General features: G+C 38.7%; 1 protein-coding gene across 4 annotated transcripts in view; it reads right to left on the bottom strand.

The window, feature by feature from the left end:
* LOC124551381 (tubulin-specific chaperone cofactor E-like protein) overlaps positions 1-22,569 on the bottom strand; it is a 71,747-nt gene that overhangs the window by 30,387 nt on the left and 18,791 nt on the right. For 3 of the 4 annotated variants that reach the window (XM_047126433.1, XM_047126435.1, XM_047126434.1), the window contains exons 4-7: positions 21,240-21,604; positions 15,222-15,436; positions 12,850-13,010; positions 11,119-11,197 (exon numbers count right to left, since the gene is read on the bottom strand). In XM_047126433.1, the coding sequence (XP_046982389.1) occupies positions 11,119-11,197; positions 12,850-13,010; positions 15,222-15,436; positions 21,240-21,604 (820 nt within the window). Of the gene's footprint in view, positions 1-7,337; positions 7,452-11,118; positions 11,198-12,849; positions 13,011-15,221; positions 15,437-21,239; positions 21,605-22,569 lie in introns of those variants that run through there. The other variant, XM_047126436.1, reaches the window with a different exon arrangement.

Raw genomic sequence — 22,569 nt, 5'->3', positions numbered from 1 at the left:
TGTCCCAATCTATGAGCTTTTGTTTTATGTCTGTGCAGATAAAGCACAAGTCACATCACTTTGGACATCAGCAAGGTGTGACAGTGGATAAACCTCTCCACCTGCTGTGACAGAGTTTGTGTTCATTGGACGTCAAGAAACAGTTATATATGCTCGACAATGTAAATGAGTGGAAACAAATTAAGTATGTTCCATCACTGACTTTTGATTGTCAATGTCATAGTAATACACATGTCTGTTTCAAGTAGTCTGTCATGAGCTACAAGATCTGTACACCAATCATTGTAACTGAAGCTGTGGGCCTAAATTACAGAAGAATTACTACTAAGCTGTTTACATCATTTAGTAGCTTTGACAGATTACAGCATTCTTCCAGTAACAACGCATCAGAACAAAGTGAAAAAGTCCAAGAGAACAGTCAGATAGCTCAGAACAGCAGGACTGCACAGGTAATTAACCTCGAGAATGGTGCCTGAATATTACTTAAGAGGTAAATTGGCATACACATATTCTGGATGACACTCAGTGCTTGAAGTGCATGACAACACAAGTTAACACCTCAAAATAAACAAATGCAATATGTAGCACACAAATAAGTGGAAATGTCCATTATTGTATGATTAATGAGTGCAGAAAAATCACTGGTCTGAGTGACATCCACTAAATATCTTGGAGTATGGGTTCAGAGCAATTTAATGTGGAACAAACACAGAACTAATCGCAGGACATGCAATCCACTTATTAAGAAAGGGACTCACAAAAACCCTTGTCCAACTTTCATTTTTCTACATCTGCACCCAATTCTGTAAATCACTATGAAGTGCGTAATTAATCTACTGTTGTCCTCAAGATCCCTACGGAAGCAATACGTAGGGGGTTGTACTATACTCAAAGACTGTACTTGAAACTTTGTAAGTAGACTTTCTCATTATAGTTTCCATTTATCTTCAAGATTCTGTCAGTTCGTTTCTCCTAAGTGTCAAACAAACCTGTAACCATTTATGCTACCCTTCTCCATATACGTTCCATATCCATTGTTAGTCCTATTTTGTAAGGGTCTCTCACACTTGAGCAATATTCTAGGATGAGTGACTTGGAAGCAATCTCCTTTGCAGACTGATAGCATTTCTCTTGCATCTACCAATAAATCTGCCACATGCTTTACATAAAAGTGAGCCTACGTGACTGCACCATTTTTTATACCTACCAAATGTTAAACCCAGATATTTTTGAGTTGACCGATTGTTGACACTGCAGTCATAGGATATTAATATTTTCATTTTATAATGTGCAAAAATTTACATTTCTGAACTTTTAAAGCAAGTTGCCAATCATTGCATAACTTCTATATCTACACCCATACTCTGCAAACCACTGTAAAGTGCATGGTAGAAAGTACTTATCATTGTACCAGTTTTTAAGTCTCCTCCTCATTCCATTCTTATCAAGATCCAATTCAGTATTGGTGCACAGCATTCTTCAAATAGTACATAACTGTCTCATCTGTGAAAAGTCAGATTACTAAAAATGTTATCTGGAAGATCATTAATATATGAGTAAAACAGTGAGGGCTCCAATACACTTCTCTTGGGCACATCGAAAGTTACTTCTAGATCTGGCAATGACTCTCCATCCAAAATAACATGCTGTATTCTTGCTATCAAGAAATCCTCAATCCAATTACAAATTTTGGTTGATACCCTATGTGATAGTACCTTTGATAACAAGAGTAGGTATTGTAATGAGTCACATGCTTTTTGGAAATTGAGATATACTGCATCTACATGACCGCCCTGATGCATGGCTTTTGGGATATCATCTGAGAAAAGTGCCAGTTTGGTTTCACATGATCTATGTTTTTTGAATCCATGCTGGTTGGCACGGAGGACGTCATTCTATTCAGGATACATCCTAAAGTTTGAGCTCAGAATATGATCAAAGATTCTACGCCAAACAGATGTTGTTGATATTCAACAGTTGTTTTGTGGATCACTTCTGCTGTTCTTCTTGTAGACAAGCATGGCCTGTGCTTTGGAATCACTGGGACCTGTTCTTTGTTTGGAGGATCTTCAGTATATTGTCGTTAAAAGAAGGGCTAACTCAGCTGCCAGTTCACTATAGTATCTGGTAAGGATTCCATCTGATCCTGGAGCTTTCTTCAATTTTAACAGTTTCAGCTGTTTTATATATGAAGATGGTATCTCTTCTTTCGGACATGTCTGAAAGAACAGATACCATTGGTGATCTTGCAGCTCTCTAAGAATGAAATTACAATGAAATCCAGACCATTAGCTGTTTACAGGCATTGATAAATATCAAAGGGGACAGTTGCAAATGTGTACATCGACCGGGACTCAAACCCGACACAGAGGATAGTGCAACTACAGGGACTTATCTCTGGCATGCTCCCCATGAGACCCACATTTCCAACTTACTGTCCACACACTACATTTGTAGTGCCCCTATACTCATTACTGGTGGCAGACAATCTACCAAATCCCATAAGTATAGTGGGCAGGGGATAGAGCATCTATCACGTAAGCAGGAGATCCCGCATTCGAGTCCCAGTCGGGGCGCACATTTTCAGCTGTCCCTGTTGATATTTATCAATGCCTGTAAGCAGCTAATGGTCTGGATTTCACATTTCAGCTGCTGGTCAACACCACAGATGCTAATATCTACACCGCCCATCTTTATAGTGATACAAGAATTGAATTGGTGTAATACTGCTGATTTTTAATTTTTAAAGGAACATTTGAAAACAGATTTTAGGATTTCTGATTTTGCTCTGCTACCCTCTGTTTCAGGTCCAGTCTCATCATGAGTGTCTGGACACTTACTTGGGTACCACTGATAGCCTTTGCATAGGACCAGAATTTTTGGGGGTTTTGAGAGAGATCTTTCATTAATATTCCACTGTCGTAGCTATTGAAGGCTTCATGCACTGCTGTATCGACAGCCGAATGAGTTTCATTTAGCATCTATAGCCCTATATTCTGTTTTACACAAATTATGTAATAATCTCTGCTTCTTTAGATGTTTCTTTCAGCGACTGTATACTGTGGAGCGTCCCTCCCATTATGAACTGTTCTATTAGGTACATGTACTTCAAGTTTATGATCAACTATTCCACTAAACCTGTGCCACTTTTCTTCTATATGCTCATCTCCAAAGCTAAATGTTTCAAATTCCTTATATGGCACCACTACTTTTTACCTGATTTGCTAAACGTATCGGCCCACTTACTTGTTTTAGTTTTCTTTTTGACTTTGGTAATTACTGTTGCTACAACTGCCTCATGGTCACTGATACCAGTTTCTACTTGGTATTCTCACAGAGGTCGGGTCTATTTGGTGCTGCTAGATCCAACATATTTCCATCAAGAGTGGGTTTCTGGAAAATCTGTTCTAGGTACTGTTGAACTTCGTTTTTCTCTGAAGTTTTTGGTTTTGTGTGGAGGTGAGTGTGGAAGGCAGTAGATTGATCCTATTATCAGTTTATGTCCACCCTTGATACTGGCTCTTCCCTACATAAATCTGGCATGCAGGTTCAATTTCTGTCTCAGCGGATTTGAGTTTCTTGTTTACTGTGACAAATACGCCACCTCTGTTTACAACTATCCTATCATTTCGAAATATGCTGAAATATTCCCCAAAAAATCTCACTGCTATCAATTTTGGATTTTATCCAGCTTCTTGTACCTAGTATTATGTGAGCTTCACTGCCTTTTAGGAGTGCTTCAAATTCTGGCATTTTTCTGTGAATGCTCTGACAGGTAACCCACTAGGATTTTTTAAATGCTCTCACCTGTAAGAGACATTTGAATCTTTTACTGATCTCTCTCGGTCCTTTACATCATCTTTATCTGCAGCTCATAGAGAAGAGCCTAATCTAAAAAACCCTTATGTGTAACCCATAAAATGCCAGCTATATGTGTAGCAGCTTCTAATGTGTAGTACACATCTGACCAATTTTGGGGGACTTGTAGTTCTCAACCCCACAACATAAATACAGGAAGTTGCTGTCCACTTATCCACAGAACTTTCGAAATCTCTGGTTCAGTCCTTCCGCTTGACACAGAAACAGGGCCACAATCAGCTCTGGTAGCAATGCTGCAAATTGTAAATTCCACTGAAACTCTGTGAGCAAGGCTGGTCTTCTCAACCCCCTCTGCCAGAAGTTGGAATGATACCAAGAGTGACCTCAGAGCACACAAGGAGAGGTTCCCAGGGGTCAGACTGACTTTTGAAACTATCTGGTAGGATAATGTAGGTTAGGATCCCAGGTATCTCACACTGCAGCCAATCATTCGGTTGCACTCACATTTGCAACATTTTTTTTTTTTTTTTTGTAATTATATGTGAAGTTCTAGAGTCTTCAATTTGACAGTAATACAATTAGTGTAGTGGTCGGCCTATGAGAGTGACATGCAGAATGTTGAGGGTTCAACTCTTATCAGGTGCCCCAACTTTTTTTTATTTTTAAATAGTTAACAGAATGACTTTGGTCACTATTTTTAGTCAATTGATTGGTTTAAATGTAATTTTTTAAAATTTCTAATCATCTGTCATGTCATTTTAATCCACTTAAAATTTTTTTTTCACGTGCTCCTTTTTTTTTCTTCATATCATTTTGTTTTCATATGGTGTCTTTGTGCACGTGATTTTAATAATTTTTTTGTAATAATTTTGATATAACTTCTTCCATTAAATTATCTTATACTTTTGCCCGTGTTATTGCATTCACTATTTCTATTCCTCATTTTGCACATTTATTTATAATCTCTTCTTTTGTTTAAATCTTCACCTTGTCCATAGTGCATCAGGAATGTGCGTTTTAAATGTTTGTGTGACAATCACCACCCAAAAAATTGTACATGAAAAATACATTTTGGACAGATTTGTGCATTCAACATAAGCAGATTATTTTGTCATTTGTTTTTTAGCCAACAGATTGGGATTTTCAAATGTTTAAATATTGTGATAGATAAATAAAACTAGTTAAAATCACATAATGTTTGAAAGAAAAAAATTAAGAGAAAATGAAAAAAGTAATATGATGGTTATAATAGCGTGAAAAGGACAAAAAATTAAAAAAAAATACATTTAAACCAAATGACTGAATAAAAATAATGATCAGTCATTTCAATGAAAAAAGAAAACAGAATACCTGATGACACTTGAACCCCCACCTTCTGGATGTGCATGTCAGTTTTTAAGCCAATCACTGTGCTACAACACCACTGAACATACTGATCAATATTAAGGGTCTAAACTATCATACTTTTTTTAAATTACTTGCAAATGATGGTCAACCAAGGTGACTGGCTGGGACCCAAATTTATATCACCGTTTACATGGTTTCAAAGAGACGATTGCACCCCTGGGGCCATCTCCTTGTCAGATGACACGCACCATTTATTCTAACATGCACCACAATCAGCAGATGATTGTACCCCATTTCCTCAATGGCCACCAGATCAACCTCTTCAACATGCTGAATGAGTCCTCCAGGCATAGACAACAAATGCATCTGGTGTTCCTTACCATCCATGGCTGCTATTTCCCTAAAGGGGAACCATTATTCTTTGTAGATTTCAGCTGCTGATCATTACTAGACCCTAACATTATGCATTTGCTTCCTCTTGACACAGGAGACAGTACGTTTCCCAACATATGAAGTGAGTCTCACTGGTCAGTTTCAGTTAGAGTGGAAGCCAGCACCTCAAAATTGTTGGTTAGGGCAATGGGCATAACACCCTGATTTCTTCCTTGTGTCTGTCTCCCCTGTATGAGATGCCTAGACCTACCACTGACATGGCACTCACAGTCAAGTGGAAGGGATAGATCGCATACCTCCTGTAGAGGAGACAGGTTCCATGGGAGAGGATGGTACTTCAGGTACCTTAGCTACACGACTCTCAGGAACCCCTCCAACACACTGACCAACCATATTTGTGTTGGATGCATGGGGGAATCTCACAGACAATGAGACATATTTCCCAAGGCTGAAAACATGTCAAATAACAAATTGTCTGGCTGTGGTGTCGACACCTTTCATACGCTGACCTTCGAAGCCAAACAGTAGCCCCTGTCTCATGCCACCACTTTATCCATTTCAGCCACTTTTCAGCATCTCGTCAAACGAGGCAGTAATTAATGCAATCCAACTCAAGAACAAGACCAGTTTCTTTGGATATCTGAAAACTGTTCACAACCACTTACAGGATGCTGACCTTAGAGCCCAATGGGCTGCGAATAAACAGGCCCTCTGTGAAGATCACAAACTTTAAAGGTTTGCCTTCAATGAATCGAATGTAGAATTTTGGGTAATAAATTCTCAATGAGATTCAAATCCGGCCCTCTAACAGGCCAGTTGATCAGGTCGATGTAAGACTGTTGCAAAAATTGATATCAGCCTGTTGCAAAAATGTTTACTGAATAATATGACTCGTGAATTGGTGAATGGCCACCTGGAAACAGATTACTGTAGTGGGATAGTGCGTCCTCACACTCGACGCCAAGGTATGTTTATGGTGCCCCCAAAGTGATTTGCAGCAAGACGACCACAAATTTGATGAAGTGCCCCTGTCCCATCATACTGAAAAAATGCCAGTATGTGTTACAATCAGCGTTGACATCATATATTACTTTGTACAGTGTATTAATTTCTAGTTTGTGTACAGAACATCTCACTGGTATGATAATATGTTGCCACTGTAATCCAACATGAGCATGAACAGGGTGAAAGTGTTACCACGATTTGTGATGTGGCTGTACAAGAGAGGCATTATGCATCTCAGTGTGGATTACTGTCAAAATTCTGGAAACTGAAAAAATGGATATTGAAGAGCAGACGATTTCTGAGTGCTGTCAAGTGCAAAATAATTTCCACCATTTCACAGGACTTTCTGGTAACTGCACAAGCCGACAATACCTAATGTGGGACATAGCCATTTTCCGCTCGAACAGTTTTGTTTTGTCAACTGTGTTGCCATTTTCCGCTCGAACAGTTTTGTTTTGTCAACTGTGTTTTCTGCATGTTATTCATGCACATAAGTCATATTTGATTTCAGTTTGCCTCTTAAGCTGAGTAGCTTATTTCAACAGAGTAGTAAGATATTTCAGAGGTAACTATTTTTCCTTGTTTACACATATCAATTCTTAGAGGAAAATGAGATGGATTGCATTTGAAAGGTATCCCAGAACCTCATTAATGGTGATCAGCAAACAAACAATAAGCATTTCTAACATTCTAGGTAATCCCTAAACAACAATGATACAATGTCTGTGACACAAATGAGTCGCTTAAAAATAAGAAAAGACACGCTTTTAACTGTTTTGGTTTTTATTATCATTTTATAGTGCCACAAAGTAGTCCATATTTCTGTATCCTTCTTCCACGAAGCTTAATGGTTTATCAACAACTGTTCTTCTGTGACAGATTTGTTCCTACAAGGAAAAGAAGTTAGTTAGCAACAGAAATAAACAACTTTGTTAGCTACCAGTGTGCAGAGGTACGTTTCTTCTCTGCCACATCCAACTCATGAGACACACACACACACACACACACACACACACACACACACACACACAAGGATTTAAATTTTTACATGCTTTCAGAGTTAGTGGCTCCTCCTCCTGGCAGAAGTAAGTTTCCCATGACCCGTGGTTCTGGGTGACTTTTCTGAACTGTACTCCTTTCCCGAAACCTCTCCAATCCTTTTCCTTCACCCCTCTGCCTTCTTCAACCCTTCTGCAAGGAGGAAGAGCCTCTGGGTACAAAAGCTTGTAAAAATTTAAATCCTTTTGTATGTGTTACTCTGCCGCCACTTGGTGAGTAGAATTTTACCTATCTGTTTTTACTACATTATCAATAATAGATTATTTTCATTATTTTTACACACACACACACACACACACACACACACACACACACACACACCAGAAGCGAGTATATACATTATTTAACTTTAGATTAAATAAAGAAGAATGAGTATTTGAGCCACATTTGAATTATTTGAACTTCACAGTATCTCTTCCTTGACTATTTGCTTCATTGTTTTTTTTTTATTGCGTCAAAGAATCATAAACGAAATTCTTAATTTTTTGAGGTCACGGTTTGCTTCCATTAGTGCTTTGCTCTCAGTTCTCGCTTTGTTTAACTTGTTTAGAAAAACATTAAATACATCAGAAAGGAGACCGACAAAATTATGGAAAGTTTCACTGGTATTTTTAAGGCTGAATTGCGTCACTTTATACCGTACAGCTGTGACGAAAGTACTATTACCTTATTTGTTAACAATATTTATTTATCTATATTGATCACATTTGTTTGCAGAAATTCTTTTGTCTATAATTTTAGCCATATCCAATTGCGATCTGATGGATAACTAGCATTGAAGAGTGAACTTTCATACTTATTTCTCTCACTATTTGATATAACATTGTTAAGGCATGACAGCCTTCTTATTAGCTTATCACTTGTACGAAATATTTTGTTTATCCTGATGGTATTGGGAAATGTGCATTTTGTTGTTAAAATCCTAAATCAGTACTGATCATCATTTCATCATCATTGACTTGCAAGTCGCCGAAGTGGCGTCAAATAAAAAGGATTTGCAATACGGCAGCCAAACTTCCCCGCATGGGGCCTCCCGGCCAACAGTGCCATACGACCATTTCATTTCATTTCATTTCATTTCATTTCAATACTGATAGTTTCAAAAATTAAAATCCTTATGCCGACAGTGCTTTGGGAATCATGTGGCCTGGGAGTATGGTTTATAGACTTTGCACTGGAAACTCCAGATTGGAATATAAACAATATTAGGAAAAGAACAGATTGTAACTCGATGTAAAGATGACCCACTGATTTGCACACAGGCAAAGGCTAATACATATTACAGCTTTCAGCCAGCCAGTGCATTTTTCAGTCGGAGCAGCCAGTGGTAGCCGTCATGTGCGTTTGACAGTGTGATTTGTGAATTTGCATGTTTTCTTTGCCGAAGAAAGCTTTGGCTGATAACTATAATGTGTAACTGTCTTTTCATTGTGCCTGTCTGCAGTTCAATAGGTCATCTTTATGCTGCGTAGCAACCTATCCTTGATACTGAGTAGCATCCTTTTCCTAATACTGTAGGCTTTACACTGAGTTTGGAGCCTCATACTACTATAGCAGATACCCCAAATACACTTTCAGTGTACAGAGATTTAGATATGATAAGGGTAGCAAATTTTGTTTTAAGATCATTACTGACTGAGGAAGCAATAAAGAAATGAATGCACACTCTACTTTGGCTGCGTTTATTTTGACCTTTTCTTCGTTCCACAACTAATACCAGTTTTTTAAGCTATTGTCAAGTGTTTAGTTAGAAAAAGGGGCTGTATTTATGGAAATAGCAGCATATTCACAAAAATTGCTTCTGTCTGTTATGGTTTACAGGATTCATTGCTCTTCAACAACTATCTGGCAAACAATCAAGATCAGTGAAAATTTTAAACCAAAACAAAGCACATTATGTGAATATACTGCCATTTCCATAAGTGTGGACTTTTCTCTAGCTAAACACCAGATATATTTATTTATTCTCCATAAACAAGTACAAATTTTTTGGGACTGCTCCCATAACTTCAGAGGAACAATTAGGAACAATAAAATCTCGATTATTAGCACTGAAAAATACTACTGGCACAAATGAAAGTATTCCACTCTTCTGAAAGGAATTCCTTAATACTGTAAAAACATTTATTGGTAAGAAACTCCTTCAAGCCCATTTCAATGCAGCTTCCACTTGCACTTTTTAAATTCTTTCGAAATTTGTTATAAAATTGTAACAGAGCCTGATGTTTGCACATTTTGTGTTATGCCTTTTCAGATGATAATCAGTCTCTCCCAGTACTATACAAGAGTGCATCTCTATTTAGACTATTTTGGTATTTTAAAATTAATTAATCAGTTTTATAACCATGTACTGATAGCAATTTTAGTAAAGTTTTACTTTTGAACACTTCTTCACATTACTCGCTATAGCCAAGCTTGCACATAAGCCTTACAGCCTCTTCTGATGGATAACTGGCCTATTTGTATGCCTGGAAGCAGCATATCCCATGCTTCAATTCCATATTTGAGGTATGGATGTACTCATTTGATCATAATTTAGCATTTGCCACAATGCTCTCATTTTGTAAATTGATTTTCTTAATTTTTGGCATAAATGATCACTGTGATGCCTATCTGACATCATTACGGCATTTGCATCATGCAGTTTTTTTTCTGTACCATCATCAGACACAACATTCCATTGTACTCCATCAAATTTTTGGTGTAGTTGAAAGTCCATTACACTTTATTTACTGGAATTCAAGCTTGAGCAATTGTTTTGTTGGTAATTTTTCAAGTCAAGTAAGCCCCAGAACAATTCAGGGCCAGATCATTCTTGCTGGGTACCCACTTAATGACTGCTGTTTCATCTGAATAGTTAAGTACTTTGTTATGTGCACTGCAGGAAGAACAATAAAGGCCCCAGAACTGACCCTTGAGACACACCACACTTGACTACAGCTGGAATGGAGCTGCACTTCTTCATGATGTGACTCACTTTATGTGTAACTCGTGTAACCTGATGTTGGCCTTGTAAGTTTGATAGCATAAGTTTCAGTTTATAAAATAATAGCTCATAAGACACTGTGCCAAGTGCACGTGACAAATCTAGTAACATACATGCCATGGCATGAAAAGTCTAACTAATACTGTCAAGTGGAAAGAAAGCCACATTCATTTCATAAAATTATGGTTTTAGTGCCTACTATGAGAAACATGTGTGACAAGCACTAAAGATATGTTACTGGTCAGTTCGATCAATGATAGAACATTACAGAAATGCTTGGTGAACATTAAAAGGGGCTCCTTGGAGGGCAGAAGACACATTTTGATGAATTTTAGAGACTCAGAATTTGTGCAATTCAGAACCAATACCAAACAACATCTCTTTCCATTAACATTTTAAGGAAGCATACAGTTTATGGCCCAGATAACATGTGAGGTAGATTGCTCTATCCACTTCATATTTTACAACAGGTAAGCACCATAAAGGAATAGATTTTTTTCAGTTCTTACCTTCACTTTTTTCTCTGGACTGAGATCAATTTGGACAAGAGGGTCAAGTTTCCCATGGACTGCTACTAAGTCATTGTACCTGGAAGAAACAGAAGGGCAATTAATTACATCTAATTAATAATCAATTTTTGAACAAAATAAATTAAATGCACTGTAACAGAGAGAATTATCACAAGATTGGTAGAGTGGGTTCATCTGTTTCTGTTCTGAAGTCAACAGCCTCAATTAGCAAAGTTTCTTGGAAAGTGCAAAGTAATTACCGTTGAGGTAACACAAAAGATTTACAAATGCTGAAAAGGGGAAACAGCCTAAGAGCCTAAGGCAATGCTGTATGGTGGAGTGAAAGAGACAGTATCAAGGTGTGGAGCTGCTATAAAAACAAATTAAAAATAGCAGACACTTAATTGTTAATTGGGGTCAACTCTTGGCAATGTTAAGCTCTGTTGTTTTTGGCAGTGAGTTTTTGTTCTGAAGCTTCCCCCCCCCCCCCCTCCCCCCCTCCCAAACACACTGAATAAATTTCTTCATCCTTTGAGAGTTTTGTTTGTAGTCTTCTGTCCGTGAGATAATGCATCTTGTTTTTGGTTGTTTGTCTCAATTTATTCCATCTGCCACTATCTTTTCATGGATGAGCTGACTATAAAACTGACCCCATCTTTCACAGATCATTTCCATGAGTTTTCCCACTTTATAAACAAAAGTTTTTTAAATGAATGGTATTCTTCTAATTGGATCCATATTAACTCCTGAAATGCTGTTTTTTTCCAACCGAACCAATTTTCACTATGATATTTCTTAGGTTCTTAAATTTTTCTGTTTTGCTAATGTCTCCATATTGCCTTTCTAATTCTGAAGGGGCGGCACTAACATTAGCCACCACTTCTGCTTACTGAAAGAATATCTGTTTGATCTGCGATTTTATTTACCAGTGTCATTTAGAGCACTTCACTGTTTCTATGACATTTGACAGGATGGTGATGTTATTGGCACAGGACAGTCTACTATGATCCATCTAAATTTGGTTTACATTCTCAGAGGGATGTGACTGTCTTAATTCTGATTTCCAGGTATGGATGAACTTTTTGAGAATACAACTGAGGAGAAATGAAGGCAGACAATGTCTTAATATTTTATCTGGAGTTTTAGTGCAGCATCTTTGATGTCTTATTTCTGTTTTGAAAACTAAGGAATGTATGAGACACCCTAGGAATTTCACCTAGAATTTTGTATGTCACTGTGGCTCTAATTATGACCAGCATTTTATTGGCAACCCTCAATTCATTATGGATATTTCACATGATCTCACTGTCTGTAGAGCTGAACACTTTATTACAGTTTGCTCTAAATTGGGTCAAATCTAAATTGTCACAGAAGAGATCACAGACACAATTCATATAACATAAGACTTAAATATTGCAAACCCTATTTGAATAAATTGTTCAGTTTATGTTTGAAAATCTGAGATCATTATTAAAAAGTCTCACTTTTTCCAGTCTGAAAAGTGAACCTGCATATTAGCGTTTCTGCACAATAGTTAAGGAAATGTTATCCAACAGCATATTGTTTCCTGGTGAGGTTCACTGAGTGAATGCTGTAGTTCCCTTTGGAATGAGTCCACATAATCAACTTTAAATCTCACATGTAAACATATGTGCCAGGATGGCAACTTGACACTTCTGAGGTGTTTGGGAGAGACTACTTTATGACAGTAGTTGCTGATACAACATGTACCGTTCAGGTCTGTCTGCTTCGGGCTTGTCCATGTAGTAACGGATGAATGCCCGTTCAGAGTCTTCTCTCTCCTCGTAGCTGATGACTCCTCCACCATTCAGCGTCTGGACATTTGGTAACCGGGCGATGAGCAGCTGCCGCCGCTCATGTTCCGTGTAGTCCTGTAAATTATTAATTCTGTCAGTTAACGAGAAAAATGGCATCACAATAGGCAATTTACAATGGCAAACTCAATTCTCTGGAAATATCCACTACATGTAAGCAACAGACTTTGTACTAGAGCCTTAGCTGTTCTTGTGCAAAAAGAACCTACTGCTAAATACTGCTGTTTGTTTAGTCTTATTCACTAGTGATGTATCTGCCTTAATTGAAAATCATGCCTCACGAAAAATTCCAGGCAGTGTGAATAAGTTTTAGAAAAGCTTGAAACGTGGTTTCTTCTTGACTGACTATAACTGAGGGTCTCTCAGACCCACACGAAGCAGCATAGAAATAAATCTTCAGTGTTCTGTTTAAAACCAGAAACAAGTTTGTGAGATTCCATGTATCATATGCAGTAACTGGTTTAATGAAGCACACCACATCACACCACCTTGATTTTTATGTTTGTTAAGCTTATGACAGTTTTCATATTTACACTTGCATACTATGAAAATATGCAGTTTAATTGTGCAGTCTGTAACAGATCTCTCCAAAGCATGTCTTTTAGCACATGTTCTGCAAAAGTGTAACGAAATGCGACATTGATGGATAAAACTGTTACCTCTATCCAAAGTTAAAACAGCCTGAAGATGGGTGCACCGTTGTCAAAAAAGGAATTTGTGAACTGAAACCAACAAGCTTCGAAAAACATGAAGAAACACTGAGAAACTGGGTTGCATCTTTGAAGTGGGCTGCCATTCTTATGGGCACAGATCCAGGCAAATCTTGTGTTCACAGCTCTAGGTTCTTGTTTCAACCCTTTCATGATAATAATAAACTATATAAATGCTGACATGTTAAAGAGGTATATGCATACCTGGAATGACAGGTCACTGCAGAATAGATGTCCTTAAGAGATACAAATAAATTCCATCAGTGTATTGAAAAATGGAAAATCAATTTTTCCCAGCAGCAGGAAATGTCTACCCTGTCAAATTGTTGCAGGCCACATATCATTATAATCCACTATTTACTACCATGTCCCTCGCTCATTATCTTGTGGTAGCGTTCTTGCTTCCCGAGCACGGCGTCCCAGGTTCGATTCCCAGTGGGGTCAGGGATTTTCAACTCCCCCGAGATGACTGGGTGTTTTTGTGTCGTCTTCATCATCATTATTCATCCTCATTAAGGTTGGAGGAAGGCAATGGCAAACCACCTCCATTAGGACCATGCCTAGTACAGTGGTGCAAGTCTCCCGCATCGTTCCCAAAGCGCTGTCAAGAACCATGGGACTTCATTTCCATTTACTACTGTGGTGCTGAAGGCAATTTGGTTTCCATGTCCAATACAGACTCCGAGTGGCTATTTTTTCACTGTAACAAAGCTTAGAGAGAACAGTTGCATAATCTTTCTGAAGAGAACTATTTGGTTTTGACAATTTTTTTTTTTTTTTTTTTTTTTTTTTTTTGGGAGGGGGGTGGGGGTGGGGGGCGGGGGGCTGGGGGGGGGAGGGGGAGTATTTAACAATGTTTAGATGCAAGTTGCTTTTCCTGTAATAAATTACATTTAAAAGATTTCTTTTTTCAAATAACCTAACGCTAAACAATATCCAAACAGGTCTTGGAAGGACTAACATTACCAACCAACAGCTGTGTCATCTGCAGCTGATAGGTACCACTACAGGTTTGGAAGGGCACATGGTCAGCACATGACTTGTTAAGTTCTCATGACTGGAGCCACTACTTCTTAGTCATGTAATTCCTCAACTGACCTCACATGAACTCAATGGATCTTACTTGCTAACAGCACTTGGCAGACCCAGACCGTCACCCATCCAAGTGCTAGCCAAGTCTGACAATGCTTACATTGGTGATCTGACAGGAACCAGTGTTACCACATCAGCAAGGTCATTGGCTCTTTTTGCAATAATGGGTATAAATGTGATTTGTTATTTTAATAAATATAATGTAACTGACAATTAATTTCCATTTTCAACATAACACTGAACAGTAAGTCACCAGGAAATAACATCAAAATTGGCAATAAAAGATTTTTTCTTATCCATGACCAATAAGAAAACTCATGAATAACAAATAAGAAAATGAGATGCCCTTTAACAGATGTAGGCAAACAAAACTTGGCACAGAGACTGAGGGAATTCTGAATACAAAAAGGAGCAAAAATGGAATAATAAATCTCAGAATTTCATTTGACAGCAGTAGCACAATTACCTCGAACAGTGGGCAGCCAGAAATGCGGAGGGACTGAAGCTGGGGGAACCGGCTGACCCGGTCAATGTCACGCCACGAGCGAAGGTGCGTGCCCGTCAGGTTGAGGAAGCGCAGCTGCCGGAAAAAAGTGTGTGGCTGTTCACCCACTCCAACTTTGCTGCCACACGATTCGCATTCGCTCTCCTCTGATGAGCCGCTGTCTGAACCGAAGTTTGCTGCAGGCACAGACATTGCAGTCAATACTCTGTGACAAATTCTCAAGATTCTCTAGTTAACAAATTACATGCATAATTATTTAATACAGAAAAATGAGGAAATGGAACCATTTCCCTATAGGCAACGGCTGGGTGGCACACAGACACACACAACAGCATGGATACTTTCCTAGATTTTAAGCTAAAAACACACACACACACACACACACACACACACACACACACACACACACACACACACAGTTCCCACATCAGTACAATTAAAACTGTTGAAACATTACAAAAATCATAGGTTTCTCCTTTAAAAGTATACCAGTTTTGCCAAATTTGACTGATTTCCTTCAATTTCATGATAGGCATGTGTCAACCAGCTCGTGGTCGTGCGATAGCGTTCTCGCTTCCCGCGCCCAGGTTCGATTCCTGGCAGGGTCAGGGATTTTCTCTGCCTCATGATGACTGGGTGTTGTGTGATGTCCCTTAGGTTAGTTAGGTTTAAGTGGTTCTAAGTTCTAGGGGACTGATGACCATAGATGTTTAGTCCTATAGTGCTCAGAGCCATTTGAACCAATCTTCTGTTAGCTACATTAATTATCTCATGACCACACACAGCAAAATTCTCACATCAGTGCACCAAATTTGCAGAACTCTACAACACGCCACAAATCATACATATATTTGAATAAAAAACTGGAAACTTGGCAGATACTGTAACTTATGACAAACAAAGCAAGAGAAGTTCAGAAGCATACTCTAATGATACTTACTGAGAGCAAGAGAAAAGTTTTAGAGTTGTGAATTTGTTATTGGCGAATAGCTCCTCTCTTACATCCCTACACAATATCCCTACCTTAAGTGTAAGAGAACAGTCATTGTCCTTATAATACTGATGATGATGATAATAATGTCCTTGAAGAACAAGGGTTAGATCCAAAAACCCTTAACCTCATCAAGGAAACACTGACCGATACTACCTCCAAGGTGAAATTCACGGGTGAAATATTTGAGTCCTTCCTGATCAAAACTGGCATCTGACAAGGTTATGGTCTGTCTCCTCTCCTATTCAACCTCGTACTGGACAAGGTCATCCGCGAATGGGAAAAGGTATTGAAGAATAAAAACTGCTGGAAACTTATACAGATCGGGTGAGTCAAGGATGACATAAGAATTTCATGTTTAGCTTTGGCTGGCGATTTAGCCTTACTAGCAGATGATGAGGTGACAGCAATTGAACAGGTTGAAACCCTTAAAGAATGTGCAGAGGAAGTTGGTCAACAAATATCTTTCCTAAATTCTGAGTTCACCGCCACAAAAACCAACACCCAAAACTTGACGACAAAACACGGTCATATCAATAGTGTCCCATATTTTAAATACTTAGGTGAAGTCCTTGAACCTATGGGGCGAGAGAAAGTAGCACAAAACATTCGCCTTCAAAAACTAAAGAGAGCCTATGGAAGAACCTACAAGGTGTACAGTAAAAAATGCTTGCCCAAAAACACTATAAAATCAGGCACTATAATACAGTATTAAAAAGCCTGAAGTCCTGCATGCCAGTGAAACACTGACAGTCCACATAAAAGGTGACCTAGAAAACTTATTAAATGAAGAATGTAAAATCATCAGAAAGATACTAGGGCCAAAGAAAACAGAAGAGGGCTATAGACTACAATCTCGTCAAACAACTGAGAAATTGTCCAATCTTGCAGAAGACATTAGGAAAAGGTGATTAAAATTTTATGGGCACGTCTCTAGGTTTACGACAAAATTCTTAAATAAATATAAGGACTTAAAACTATACCCTGGATACAAGAGGTCAAAAATCTCAGATAAATTATTCAGATATTCTGAACAGAAAGGTATTTAAGCAGAAAGTAGACAGATGGGAAGCTAAGTCAGAATGAAGCTCTAAAGAAAGCAGGAATAAAATGGAAAGACTGAAGGAAGAGAGCCTGTGCAGAAAAAATGAGAGCAGTGTGGAAAAGAAGGAAAAGGAATCTAGAAGCTTTGCGTGATCCAATAGGATCTAATCACACAATAATAATAATAATAAGGGTGACCTAGAGAAGATCCTCACAGAGGAAAGAAAAATTATAAAAATTATTGGACCAAAACTCACAGACGAAGGACCCAGGCTTCACTCCAGAGACACCACAGAGAAGTTTTACAACCTTGCAGCAGAAATCAGAAAAAGAAGACTAAAATTTTATGGCCACATCAGTAGACTCCCACAGACCAGACTCACCAACAGAATACTAGGATACATACAGAGGCTCAAACCCACTACACCTGGATGGCACAAGTAAAAATTGATCTGGAAAAATCACAGGTAGAGTCAGCAAACATCATAAACAAAAGTGTCTATAGACACAAAATGCACAAGTGGGAAGTAATGTCAGAAGACAGTACCTAAAGACCAAAGTGGACCGAAGAAAGAAAGAGGGTCTTTAGCCAACGAATAAAAGCAAACTAGAAGAACAGGAGGAATAAGAGGTCATAAATGCTTCGTGTGGTCTGATAAAGGCCTGTAATGTTTGTAATAATAATAATAATAATAATAATAATAATAAGCCCAACCACACGGCTAGCCATTGTTTGTTGGGATACAGAGGCTGTTTAAGCATCACCTCACAGAAAATGATGCCCTTCAAGGATATGGAAGTAAAAAATTTATTGTTATAACACTATGCTATTTGAATTTGTGTATTTTGTTGCTGAGCTGGAGTTTTGAATTGTAACTGGGAGTAGTGACATCACTATGAGACTGCATGTGACACATTTAATTATGTTTGTATAGTAAATAATCAGAGGATTATGGAATGTATGTTTCAACACTTTGCCAGAGAAAAATATTTAGCAACAATAGAATTAATTTATTTTGGTAAACATGGACTTAAGTATTTCATAGAAAAGTTGGAAAGCTTCCTGAATAAGGAAACAAAAAAGGAAAGTATGCACAGTGAGTGAGGAATACTTGTAGCCATGATTTTTTACCTACATACTGTTGTCATAGAAGAAATGCTCCATAATGGACTTTTCCAATTTTCTGGATTCCACTCTGGTAGTGTATTTACTCGGCACATCTGCTGTTACCACAGCAACATTGATTTTTTAATTCTTTACAGAGAAAAATGGAGCAGAAAGATTAACTTGTAAGTCAAAAAAGATAGTTAAAAATGAGTATGAATTCTATGTAACTGGAGTGTTGGGAGCACACACACCTCACAAAGCAAGTCAGTTTAATTTGTTAAAACACCACCTCCAGCTAACTAATGGCTCCACACTTTACTATGTGGTCTCTTTTACTGAACAAAATTATGCTGAACTGTAACATTTGCCTAGAAAACAAGCAAATGATCAGTGGCCACACATGGAAATGCACTTGTAAACTGTTACAAAGCTTTCCACACAGACAGAACAACTTTACTGTTCAATAAGGATAACTGACTCATGACTCCATACATACAACACACTTTTAAAACATCAGCTATGCCTCAAAGCAGCCACACCTTGCCTGACATCCTTGCCAGGATACTGGCCGACGTCTCATTCTGCGTGCTCCACAAACTTATTTTAATGTTAGTTGAGCACCTGTCATTACCCGAGTATGTATTTATTCCAATCTTCTATTACTGCATCTCCTACAACTCCATCTCTCAATCTCCCCTTCCTCTTTCTATCTGCTCATTTTTTCGTCTCCTCCAACACCCACCCCCGTGTGTATTGTTGTCTTCCCTTTCTCTGCCCACTTCTTCTTCACCCTATCTCCTCCTTCCCCCTTCTCTGTCCATCACCATGTTATCATCCCACCCTAACAGGGGGTTGGAGGTTCTCACCCACACAGTAACATGTGTATCACGTTGAGCTGAAATCAATCCAGGAGTTTAGGAAGAGCTCTTTATCTGTGACTTTGGCCACATTTACATGTCACATATATTTCACCTGATTTAACATTTTTCATACGTGTTTGCACACATATGTCACTTATACCTCTAGCAAATTTTGCACAGCAGTTTTGTTATCATGCAGCTCTATGTTGATGTCATCACATCTTCTGAACTACACATAATATTATGATATAATTTTGTAGGTACATTCACTGATATATGTAGATGTCCATGAAATGTCTAGTGAATAGAGTTAATAGTCAAGAAGTAATAAATTAAAACATCATCATGCTTGATGCAGCAGTTTCACTGCACAAACAGTGAAATGTAGTAAGTGAAAAACTTTTTTTCTTTCATCATTCTGTAGCGGCATCAGCAAGAAAAAGTCTTGTAAAAGTTTCAAATTATCCATAAAGTTTGTTGCAAGTCACTAAATGCTCTCATTCTCAAATACTGGATGAATACAATCTGGCTATATGTGCCTCAGGAGATACACTTTTTATCAACCTCATCCCTTTGAGAGGTAGGTGGTTCTTTCCAGATAGAATGTGATGTGTGTACCAAATTTGACCCAGTGGTTTAAGAGGACATTTGAACACACATACATCACTTTTTATAATATGTATTTATAATGTATTTTATAACATGTATTTCAGCCAATTGGCCTCGGAAAAGGAATTCAAACTTTTATCCTGGACACTTCCAGCTCCCTCTACTAGTACTCAACAGAGAACTGTTCACTGCAGGGACTTCTCAAAATACATTTCCAAGAGATGGTGGAAAAATCCACTGTCAGACAGTCACAAATCCATAAGCCAGCATGGTGAATTCAGACTACAACCCATTTAGCGAGATTAATGGGAGACCAGCCCATTCTTTCCAACCACGACAAAAGCTTCCTACTCTCACATACTGGGTCTTGACACAGAATGAGCCGACAGGTGTGACTAGGAAATTATATCTTACAGCTATCTGTTTCCATCAAATGAAGTGCTCACTAATGAACTACTTTCCAACAAGATGAAACACATGACAAGCAATAACAATGTGCTGTGGCTGCATCCACTTTTGCATTTATATGAAAAATTAATACAGAATCAGTTACATGCCATCGTTTCTTCTACGACAATATAGAAGAAGAAGAAGAAGAAGAAGAAGAAGAAGAAATTATTGAGATAGAAGACTCTGCTAAAGTGCACTTATGGTGTATGCCACTTTTGCGTTGTGTGCTGATGACGGTAATTTGTTGACATAGATTGTACTCAATCGGGTGATAGTATACAGTAGCCAATGAGAATCATAAAAGGCTAACGATTTCTTTTGGCAGAAAATACAAAGTAATTATATTTGTTTTTGATATGGAGAGAGCCAGGCTAGCTTGACTGAATATAGTGAAGCTTGAGACCTAAGGTAGGTTAGAGTATGACAGTCTTGTAGCGAGTTGGCAAAGCCAACGATTGTGAATGAAGGAAAACCAGAAGTGTCAAGAGACTGACCTGTAGGTAGCTTGAAGTTTATGTTAAGTTGGCTTGTGAGCTGGTGAAGCCAACAAATCCCACCACAAAAATATGACTGCTATAACTGAGTGGTGTGAAACAGAGCCTGAGATGTACGATCGTCATTGAACAATGTATTTGTATGTCTCATTTCCAATTTCGACACAAATTTTGTTGATGTGGTTGAATTCTAACCTAATACAACAAAATACCAGCTAAGTTTATTCATAAAACATAGGAAATTACGAATGAGCATTGTGACTGGTTACTGGCAAATGACTCACAATTTGTTGTATTAATCTCTCCTTGTTAATTGTGCAAGTCGTTATTGAAAATGAAATGCAGTGAGAAAGCCACAGACGCAGTAAGAGAGCTTTTACCAGAGAACCTTGTCGAGGTTAAATTTCGTAACACTTTTACTACCTGTCCCCGTGTCGAGCGACTCTAGTGGGCAGTCTGCCAACACGAGGGATTCGAGCTGCGGGAACGCGCGTCCCAGCTTCGCCACTTCCGACCACTGTGTGATGGGGTTCCCCGTGAAATGGAGCCTCCGGACACCAGTGAACTGGTAGTGTGGCGGCAGGCAGGGCGCATCATCACTGGATGCCGGCACGTCGCCACGCAGCACCACCTGCGGGTCCGGGTGAGGGTGCGAGCTACTGTCCTGTTGCTGCAGTCGGTCTTCTCGGTTGTCGACGCTGGCGCTGCCGTTGCTGCTGCCAACTTGAGAGGTGGCTTCCAGGTCGACGTGGCTGTACTCGTTCAAACTCAGGTGCAGCTCTTCCAGACTACGAGCACACAGAAATGTGTGGGAAAACAGCTAACATTTATAATGATTTCAAAATTTCCCATATTACGTCAGCACACAACCAGAATTAAAATTAATGAGCAACAGAAATTGGTATTATGCAATTACTTTCAGTTAATCACGTCATTCATTCACTCACGAAACACAGTTTGCGCTATTCATACATGACTTCCAGTGGACAATAGATGCATGTGAAAAGGTAGATTCCACCTTCCAGGATTTCTGAAAGGCATTCAACGCTGTACGACTACTGAGGAATGATAATATGCAATATGATCGCAAATATGGGAATGACTCACTGAATTTTCTGCTAATGTTACCTAGTATGTCACACAGGACAACACACGGTCCACAGATATGAAAGTAGCTGTGGATATGCCTTTAGAAATCATAATAGGACCACTACTCTTCACAACTTGCATAAGTGATTTAACACACACTCAGGTGACAAAATTCATGGGATACTGCCCGATACTGTATCAGACCACCTTTTGCCAAGCGTAGTGCAACAACTCAATGTGAGGTGGTCTCAACAAGTCATAGGGAGTCCCTTCAGAAATACTGAGCCATGCTACCTCTATGGCAGTAAAAAATTGCAAAAGTGTTGCCGGTGCAGGATTTTGTGCAAGAACACTCAATTATGTCCCATAAATGTTCAATGGGATTCATGACAGGTGATCTGGGTGGCCACATCATTAGCTCAAATTGTCCAGAATGTTCACAAAATCAACTGTGAACAAATGTGGCCTGGTGATGTTGACCATTGCCATCCATAAGAATTTCATCGTTGTTTGACTGCAAATGGTCTCCAAGTAGCTGAGCATAACCATCTTCAATCAATGATCGGTTCAGTTGGAAGAAGAGACCCAGTCCATTCCACATAAATGCAGCCCAGACCATTATCAAGCCACTACCAGCTTGCACGATGTCTTGTTGACAACTTGG

The sequence above is a fragment of the Schistocerca americana genome, chromosome 9 (assembly GCF_021461395.2).
Source record: "Schistocerca americana isolate TAMUIC-IGC-003095 chromosome 9, iqSchAmer2.1, whole genome shotgun sequence".
NCBI classification, from domain to species: domain Eukaryota; kingdom Metazoa; phylum Arthropoda; class Insecta; order Orthoptera; family Acrididae; genus Schistocerca; species Schistocerca americana.
The sequence above is the reverse complement of the archived record's forward strand: the minus strand, read 5'-3'. Positions and strand labels throughout refer to the sequence as shown.